General features: G+C 39.3%; 1 protein-coding gene and 1 long non-coding RNA gene across 3 annotated transcripts in view; one reads left to right on the top strand and one right to left on the bottom strand.

Annotated features, from left to right (window-relative positions):
• Window positions 1–10,390, bottom strand: part of CUNH15orf41 (chromosome unknown C15orf41 homolog) — a 196,482-nt gene that overhangs the window by 139,291 nt on the left and 46,801 nt on the right. For both annotated transcript variants that reach the window (XM_031371404.1, XM_031371403.1), the window contains exons 3-4: window positions 10,090–10,154; window positions 2,567–2,627 (exon numbers count right to left, since the gene is read on the bottom strand). In XM_031371404.1, the coding sequence (XP_031227264.1) occupies window positions 2,567–2,627; window positions 10,090–10,154 (126 nt within the window). The remainder of the gene's footprint in view (window positions 1–2,566; window positions 2,628–10,089; window positions 10,155–10,390) is intronic.
• Window positions 1–10,390, top strand: part of LOC116090671 — a 131,772-nt gene that overhangs the window by 94,341 nt on the left and 27,041 nt on the right. The gene's annotated exons all lie outside the window — the stretch shown is intronic.

Here is a 10,390-nt window from a genome sequence, read left to right as displayed (position 1 = left end):
TGAACAGTTTTTTTTTTTTTCAAATATGTATGTACTTGGATGCCCTTAAATTCCCCGAGTAGAAGGAAATGCTTTCCCCGGAGCTGCTTATTCGTAGTAACGCACATCAGGGCTGACACATGAAAAATGGTGAAATTACTGAAGGTACTCCAGCCTGAATAAGGACTACCTTATTAGTTCAGGTACCTGCATCTCTCTAATTTTCATATTAATCATGTGTCCATCTTTCTCTGAAATAGGGCCATCATGCTTCATGTCAAAATTTAGCATGTAAGTAAAATTCATAGTGCTTCAAATCTAACTTGAAAATATTTGTGTGGAGAGAATAGGATGGAGCATACAATCACTAACAGAACAAGATTTCCTAAAAATGTTAGTTTTCAGGCTTGATCAGGAAAAAATGGTATAAGACATTTATGAAATCAATGATGGCTACCTAGATCCCTTATCCTAACCAAATCAACAATAACAAGGTGCTTTTGTCTAAGGAGAGTTGCTGTACAGGATAATGTATGAGTTACATATTTCTCATCAATTTTTACAGTTACACTGATTAAATATATATTGACTCATAAAATATTACCATCACATGAGTTGCCACCAGATATAAGCGCATGTCCTTTAAGTATTAACTAGCACATAAACATGGGAGCTTGGATGTTTAGAAGCCATAATCTGGTATCCACCATCTCCAAATTCCCCTAATGCATTAGTAATCATATGTAAAATGTTTCCTCTGAACTAACTGGGGCCCAAAATGAAGGGAGGGAAAAAAATCTCTAAACAGCTATTTCTTTTAGGGATGCTAAATATTGCTACACATTCATGGTAAATAGTAAATATTAATATGGGGAATATATGACAATGGGTTAGCTTTTTCCATACAATTATAAGAGAGTAGCTGAGATCAGTTCCATAAACTAAGTTCAATAAAACTACCCACTAAAAATTTGAATGAGCAGTTGGAGAGCAGGCTTAGTGATTAAGAGCACTGGCTACTCTTCCCTAGGACCTGGGTTTGATTCCCAGAACCCATATAGTGGCTCATAACCATGTACCTCCAGTTTCAGGGAATCTGACACCCACCTCTGGCCTGGCATGGGTATATATTAGGCACAAAGAAGATAGAGAGGTGTTCAAGTAGACAAAACACTCATGCACATAAAAGACACAATAAACTTTTTTTTTTAACATTGGATTCAAATGAACACAAAGTGCTACTTTAGAGAACTTCCATCATCAATGTAAGCAAGCTCCCCTTCTGCATCACTGCTTTCCCAGATGCACCTACAATTCTACTAGCTCCCTCTTCTCTTTCATAGAGGACTATCACCAAAATCCTACTTAGTGCTGGGATACCTCAAGTTACTAAGAGGACTAACTTAGAACAACGACAACAACAACAACTACAACGGTAAAATGTCTGGAGATCTTTAACACCCTCCCTGCTCTAGAAATAACAAAATCAAATACAAGTTTTGCCAGGGCGAGAAGACAAACCCACTCTGTGTGTTAACTATCCTTTCAGCCTGTGATGACTTTTCCCAGACTATTAAAATTATCTACTAACTGATGGGTAATTGCTCTTCTGCTGACTACAGCAGTGTTCAGACAAGAGAAGCCATCCCTCCTTCTTAATGCAGCATGTAGAACTTGCTGCTCCTGCAACGCTTAATGTTCACAGCACAGAGTCATCTTTAATGCAAACACACATTTTCTGCCTTGCCTCTCTGTTTTCCATTATAACACAACACAGAAACAGTGTGCATTTCATGCCGTCCCTATGAGGTTTGCATAAGCCATTCCAACTCAGACTCAATATTGTATTGCTCTCATTACAGTGGATAAATATTTTAGAGTTTAGGAATTAAATATTTTATTTTTCGGTAGGCTCTCTGCAACTATTGTGAACTTTCTGCAGTTTCTTCATTCACAGGAAATCTTCAGGGTTTCCTTTTGAAAATGTTAGGCTGTTAGCTATTTCCCCACACAGGAGCAGATCAGAGGTAACAAATAAGTTCCATAAATCACACTATACTTGGTGTTAATAAGAATATTATGTTTCTTTATGGGAAGACACTTTTCCATAGGCTTATATCCTTTATTATAAAAGTTTACAAATAGAAAAATGAATCAAGTACATAATACATTGTCAAATATAAAATTTCTCCTTTTGTTTTTATAATAGTTCGCATAGGTTTCCTTGGCACACATCTCCTCACTTGACATAGGTATTTCTCACGCTAAATTACGGCAACCAAACCAAAGAGCATGTTTGGAGCTGTTTGGCTGAAATTTTCCACAAAACAAGAAGCAAAGAAGCTGTTTGTACATTTGCCTTAAAAGAAGTAGACTAATTATGTCAACTGATTTATTAATTCATGAAGTTCTTTGTCCAATTATTAAAAGTACAAAGGGACCAGGGAGCAATTTAAATGTCTAACACACCTCAAAATCTTTCTCTTTTTTTTTTTTTTAAAGTTAATTACAATTCTGAGTAACACTACTCTAGATAGGCCCCTTAGGTTTAGCTCAGGTTTAAATAAAATCATAACAATAACATTACCTCATTGGCCAGCTCCAAGAGCACGGGGGCTGCTCCGTTTTTCCCCACGCCATTCAGATACCTAGGTAGACGAAGGCAAGTGGTCATGCAGTGACAAGGAAAGGCCAGCCCAGGCTTGTCAATGTCCCCTGTGTGCACGTGTTTCTCCTGGGCAAAAGCCAAGCTCAAGACCTGTTAAACCTTGCTGCCATCACAGGGAAGCAGTGAAGGGCAAGGACAGCATGCAGCTTACCTCACGCCAGCCACTGATGGGGAGGCAGGAGGTATAGCCACACCAGTCTCCACTGCTTCTTAACTTTGAGAAGTGAAGAGAGATGGTTTCTAAACTTCCATCCTCGGCACGCTATGCCTCGTACAGCCATTCCACAGTGAAGGGACAAGCTGACTCTCCATTTAGACAATGCATATAGGTACATAGGCATCCGTGCCAGGGAGACTTTACACAATTAACAGGCAATGGGACACCTCCACCCTCGCTCTCATCCACCCTCGATTCCTGTACCATCCAACTGCACTTCAATAAGCAAACCAGCACAAATCCTCAGGATCTCCCAGATCTGGAAGACAGGGCAGTTTGTTTTCATCAAAATTTGAATGTGGCATTCACCTCCTCTAAGAACTCTGAAAGCCCACTTTCAACGCCAAGGCTACACGGTACCTACCAGGTGCTTCGAGTTTCCTTATAATCTGCACCTTTTTGCTATTGTTCTACTAGTGATTGGGCCTAGGGATTCACACATTAGGCAAGGGCTCTAACACACCACTCTATCCAAAGACCTCTTTTTGCTTTTTTGAATTTGAAACATGATTTGACGAAGTTTGCAGGCTGGCTTTTAATTCGTTAGGTGGCGCAGGCTGGCCTTGAATCTGTGGTCCTCCTGACATAGCCTCCTCAGTACCTTGAATTACAAGCCAGAGCCAGTAGATCTGGCCACAATCCAGTTTCTATCCATTCTACGTGGCCAGCCTCATCTCTAACACTGGCTGCTACATGTATCCTTCACCTCTGTTAACTCTAGACACACAGGTCCAATACCATATTCTTCAGTCCACCACCAATGGGTAAGTTAACTGCCCCTATATGCTAATGAGAAGTAAGTTCTTTATGGCAAAGCATGGAATAAGGTATTGCTGAACTACAGAAGTCCCCCTAACTATGAGATACATTCCAACATACTGAGTGAGTGCCTGAACTTATGAAGAGCTCTGAACTCTACATATATGATGCCTTCATATATGGGCATAGATATGCCCAGCATAAAAATTATCTTATAATTCAGAATAAGAGATTTATAACTGAACAACATGTTATATTAAAAGTTATATAAATGTGGTTCTCTCTCTCTCTTACTGAAATTTATTCAACTTTCTTGTGATACCTAAGAGAGATAACATAAGGCCTACATCATCAGAGGAAGGGAGGTGACTGATAGGCAGTGTGACACAGCTTTAGGCTACTTCTGTCCTGACAATAGGTCATCAGGAGGCCCACAGAGCAGATGACCACAGGTTACCTGAGTCATGGAGAGCAAGACCCTGAAAAGAGGAGGGCTAATATAATTGTCTGTCTTTAACTCATCTCCTAGTGCAATGTGGACGGGTTTAGAAGGGCTAGGGAAATAGATTTCATTCAGCTTACTTTACATACCACAATTCTTGATTTATAATGGATGATTATCTAATGTCTATACATATATACCTTTTCTTATTAATAATTAACACTTAAAGCCACATTAGACAACCTAGCAAAATGATGTAAGGATATTTTCTCTAAATTATCTAATTTGATTGAATAAATTAAAATTCTTCGTTGACTGTATTATAAAATAATATAAGCAAGGAAGAGTCAACACAAATGATATGGAGAACAGTGAGATTCAAATAAGCTGTAAATAAGACCATAATGTCATGATCATAGATATTCCAATCAGACACCCACAAATAGCTCTTCACCAAGGGTCTTTTCTACACGAGGGATGTATGTACATGTTTGTGTGGGTGTGTACATGTGTGTTTGTGTGTGTGTATATGTGTGAGTGTGTAGGCCAGAAGTTGATATCAGGGGTCTTCTCACATAGTGCTTTACCAATTTGTTTATTTATTTATTTAATTATTTACTTATTTACTTATTTATCTCTTATTTGAGATACAGTCTTTGAGCTTCAAAATCATTCAAAGCAGCCTACTTCCCACATACTGGGTCCCTTCTTAACTATGACAATATTACATAGGAAATCAAGGAGGCAACAGGGCCTTCAGAAGCATGGGTGGGAAAAAAGCAAGTGTAGATCTGAAGACAGATCCAGAAGCAAAAAGGGAAAGATAAAAACAGCCCCCAAAAGACAAGTGAAAAACAAAACAAAACATGGCAATGGTGGTTTAAAGCACACAGCCACTGGGAACGTGAGCTTATATCTCCAGTGCACTGAGGATAAATTAATCAGCCTGCATGGCTGTGAAGTGTGGGAAGCACATACTTCTGAGAGCTCCAACCCTGTGTCCAGTATTTAAGAGCATACCATTATCAAGGTAGCTTTAGTATTTGATACTTAGCATTCATGTATACTATAAACACGTTGGAGAGCTCTGGGTTAGGCCTTAATCTGAGCTCTGAAGAAACAACAGGGAATAGAATATCCCTGTCTCTACCATCACAAAGACACGACAGTCTTCAGGCAGCAATTTTAAAAAAGTCATAAAAGCATCATAGGTGCTATGATAATATTTCAAGTTAGGTGAGTTGGTCAGGAAGCCCACTCACAAGTGTCACTTGACCCTTGATAAAATGAAAGCAGCAGCAGCCCAGCTATCTGTTTGGGGGGTTAAGTCCTTGTAAAGGGAACTGTTGTTTTGAGTCAAAATTGCATGGTTTCTCATAAAAGATGTATCTATCACTGATAATACACAGTGGAAACTTCTACCAAGTTTAAGGAAACAGAAGGATCATCAAACAGTAAGTCCAACACACACAGTTTACATGCACTCAATCAGAGCAAATTCCTAGTGTGGTGAGTACAAAGGCTCCGTGCTAACTCATACAAGGAAACCATCCTCAAGGCACTGATGAAATCTGCCCAGGCCAGCTCAGTGACGCACATCTGAAGCCACAGAGCTGGAGGGAGAGGAATACTGCATCCTTCAGCCAGCCAGTACAGCTGAATCATTTGGCTCCTGATTCACTCAAAGACTGTATCTCAAATAAGAGATAAATAAGTAAATAAGTAAATAAATAAATAAATAAATAGGTAAAGCACTATGTGAGAAGACCCTTGATATCAACTTCTGGCCTACACACTCACACATACACACACACAAACACACATGTACACACCCACACAAACATATACATACATCCCTCGTGTAGAAAAGACCCTTGGTGAAGAGCTATTTATGGGTGTCTGATTGGAATATCTATGATCATGACATTATGGTCTTATTTAAAAACAAAACAGTTGAGTTGGAGATACGGTTCTATAGTAGATCCTTGCCCTAGCATGCACAAGGCTCCATCGCCAGCATAAAACACACAAAAGCCACAACTCTGACACTGGTTTTTCTCCTTTTAGAATGTTCTCCCCATCTCAACAAGCCAGTAAAGGCCAGTCTTGTGTCTAAATGGGTCTATTTACCCTTACTCCGAACACCCCATGTGGAGAACTGACAAAGTTGTGCTGTGCTCCACAAACACACCTATGTTGACTCTTCCCTTCCTGAAATTCACATATGTAAGGACACAGGTATCTTCCACTTCCTATACCAGTGGAAGGCAAATTGTGTCTTTTTCACACGTGCATGGACATTACCATCAGGAGAGTATGTGCTGGAAATGGTGCTCCTGGACATTTCAGCTTTTTGTTGCCATGACAAGAAAACCAACCTGAAGACAGAACATTTATTTTGGCTCAAGGTTCAAGGCAGGGCTGTCCAGCTCCATTGCCCACAGGTCTGAGGTGAGAAACAAATCTTGGCAAAGGGGCATGGGAGAAGAAAGAAGCTACTTACCTAATGCCAGTCAGGAAACAGACAAGAAGGGGTCAAGGCAAGATGTAGGCTCCAAAGACATGCCCCAATGATCTACTGAATGATGTGACCCACATGCAAGGCGGGTCTTCCTTCTTTCGTTATTCCTATCCCGAAACGGCCTTGTTTTATTTAAACTGAGAAGTATGTTTTACTCTCTTCCCAGGCATTTGTCAATCCAATCAAGCTGACTCTCAGGATTAGCATCACAGTGGAATCAATGCTCAGAAACTAGCTTTATCATGTACTGTCAATATCAGGTCTCAACAATTCTTTTCTCCATGTCAACATCTTAGAAAATTCAATTGATCCGATTCTGTATAGCTATGAAAGCTGTTTCCTGAGCCAGTATGGTTAGAAGAAATGAGAGATAGGATTTCCAAACCTGCTACTGATGGGAACTTATACATCTGACCATCTATGCCTGTCAATATCCACTGTCAGCCTGATTGGCTTTAGAATCGCCCACAGTTGGGTGTGTGAAGGTACCGAGGGTGGTTCCAGGAGGGAACAGAGGAGGGAAGGCCCGTCCAGGATGGGAGGGAGGGCAATAAAAGGAGGAAGTCTGAAGTCCACTGACTACCAGCATTCTCTGCTCTCTGCTTCCTCCTCTGCCCCTAAGGGAGGGGTCTCAGCCACACCCAGCTGCTGCCAGGAACTCTGCCATGCAGAATACATTCACAAACCACAGGTCAAAACAAATCCTTCTTTCCTTAGATTACACATGTGAGGAACTTTGTCCCAGCACTGAGAAAAGTAACTAACAGTCCAACCACATGCGTTCAAAAAGCCTATGTGTAAATGGGTAAGAATCAAGATAAATTTCACCAAGGATGTTCCTGTATGAAAATAAAATAGGACAGTCCAAAGGAATAGAGTACTGTTTTCAAATGGAAACCTTAAATATCCAACTGAGAAGACTTCCCCACCAATGCAAAAACCCATGAACACACTTTCTACTGCTCCCCTGATCCTACGAATTCCCACTTGACATATCTCAACGCTAGCTAGTATGTAGAATCAGGCTTCTCACACTGCTGGCAGGACCATATAACTGAGACACTTCTAGACAATAAGTCAACAACACATAGTCAATTTCTAAATGTCCACATTGTTTGCAGTAATTACAAACACAGAAATCAACCAGAGCCAGTGAGTCAAGCACCAAGACGCTTACCACGGTATTTACAATATACTGTGAATATACTCAATATACCCAGAACACTGGAGACAGTTGGTCCTCAGAAGAATAACCTGGGAAATTCAGTCTTTGACATGGTGAAGTAAGGCAACTAATAAAAGAAAAGGCTTTTTGCAAATAATATTATATCACACACATTTTTCCATAATAAAATCCAGGACTCAAAGTAATACATGTAATATGACCTTGTCTATATAAAAATGAGCTGTCAGAAGGCTGGGATGAAATTTTATCCAATAGTTATCTCTGAGTGGCACAGTTATAGGCAGTCACTCCTTTCCAAGCCATCACAAAGGTGCTTAATTTTCACAGCAGGTGGTATTACCTTCATAAAGGAAAAAATTTAGATAAGTTGTTATTAACATTTTCCCATTGCTTAAATATGGTTGGATAAAACACAAGTCGCTTTTAGTCTAACCACCTAGAAAACAAACAAGAACCTTCGAAAGCCATTTACCTTAGAAAAACCCAGGACACTGACCTGCATGTTCCCAGTGACAGGCTGGTAAGGTGATCTGCCTTGAAGGTAACAGTATGACTGGCTCCCATGGCACAGAGGGAGGGACTGCCAGTGGATCAGGGCACTGCAGGGATGCCTTTGCTCTGAGTCCCTGTTACAGCCTCCTTTCTAGTTTTATTTCAAATGTGTTAATGTCTCCCATAACTGAGACTCTCATATTTAAAAAATGCAAAGAAGCAAATCTATTTCTACAACCTCGTTATCACCCACTCTACTCATCACCTGCTGTTCATTACACAGTAACCGTACTTACTTAAACTCTTTCTCTCTCAAGGAAAACTATCCCGATTATAGAAAAATAAAGAGAATAACAAAGAAAGATTAGTAATTATGTACACATTTCTTTCTTGGTACTGAGGATGGAGCCCATGGCCTTGCAAAAGCTAAGCAAGTACTCTACAACAGACTACAATCCACTCTTTTTTATTTGCCAGACACAATCTCACAAAGTAATTGATACAGTCTGTGAATCTAAGATCCTCATGCCTCTGTATCCCCAATGCTGGAATTATAAGCTTGTGCCACTAGACTTGGGAGATACATACACACACACATATACACATACATATACATATATATGATGGTTTTCCTTTTATACAGATGTGGTGGTACAGGTCTGTAAGCATAGGTTGAAGAATGGTAAACTGATAAGTCAGAGGCCAATCTGAGTTGTATAATGACATGCCATCTCAAAGCAAACAATTACATCTTGGCATAAAAAGAAAAAAAAAAATCAATACTTTTTAAGATTATCTGGATACCAAAGCATTTGTAGGTCTTGTAGAATTATTATAGGTCCTATAGAACATAAATGTAAATCTTATGGAGTTAACTATGACTTTTCTCGAAATCTACAAAAACTTCTTTAGAGAGGAATTCTAGATAAAATATGTATGGGAGGAGGTGATCCACTCATCTCTCACATCTTTAGTATCTTTAACTTAAGAGATCTTTCACCATGTGGCAGAGTGAATGACTTTTTAAGAGAAAATCCAATTTCAATGGCTTCAATAAATCTCAATTCTATTTTAAAATTTTATAGACTTTATTATTTAAAAATAACTTACAAATAATTAAAAACAGACCCCAGACTCCAAAATCTATACAATTCTGTCACCTTACCCAATCAGAATTGCTCTCATCAACAAATCTGACAGCAAATGCTGGAGAAATGTGGAGAAAAAATGCTTATGACTCTCTTGGTGGGATACAAGTTAATATGGCTATTGTGCAAGTCAGTTTGGAGATTTCTCAAATTTAAAATGGAACTACCATTTGTCCCAGCTCTCTTACTCCTGGGCCTAAACCAGAAACTCTAGACCCTACCATAGAGATAGCTGAACCCTGTATTTATTGTTGCTTTACTCCCTATAGCAAGGAAAATGAACCAACCTAGTTGTCCATCAACAATTGAATGATAATGAAATTTTAGTACATAATTGATTTGAAAACTTGTCACATATACATGTATATATGTATACATGAACAAATGAATCCATAAAAGATGTGTGGTTACTCAAAGTGTTAAGAAGACATATCAGACTCAGTAATAGTGCCTTCACCTCACATACGCCATGTGTACACACCTAAATGGACACCATCGCCATATTCTTGACACATGCCAAATTAAGCACTTAAAAACTCATTATAAAATACCCTACAAGTTTCGAGCAACAGTCTTAATACAGTATAGAAAGGCAGCTTAATGATGTAAATTATTCATAATAATTATAGCAATTAATAGGTACTGTGATACCCTCTAGTGGGGCAGGCAGGTCATACCTCTGGTAATAACTTTCAATCGCTTCTGGAGTGTGATGTTTGGCATGTGTTCTTTTAATATGTTTCTGAAACAAAACACAGAAAACATCTTTATGTTGTGTCACAGATCAGAGTCAAGAACAGCAAAGACATATTTCTTCACCCAGTGGCAAGCATACGGGGCAAATGGCTAATGGCTTGGGGATTCGGGTGGTGGCAGCATTTCTTTTCCTGCTATTCCATCTATGCATTTTAATCTCCTGCTTGGCTGGGATGTCTTCAGACCATACCACAAGTACAGTCTATATGTAAAAGCCACCAG

The sequence above is a fragment of the Mastomys coucha genome, unplaced genomic scaffold (assembly GCF_008632895.1).
Source record: "Mastomys coucha isolate ucsf_1 unplaced genomic scaffold, UCSF_Mcou_1 pScaffold15, whole genome shotgun sequence".
NCBI classification, from domain to species: Eukaryota; Metazoa; Chordata; class Mammalia; order Rodentia; family Muridae; genus Mastomys; species Mastomys coucha.
Note: the sequence above shows the minus strand (reverse complement) of the source record. Positions and strands in the feature narration are given on the sequence as shown.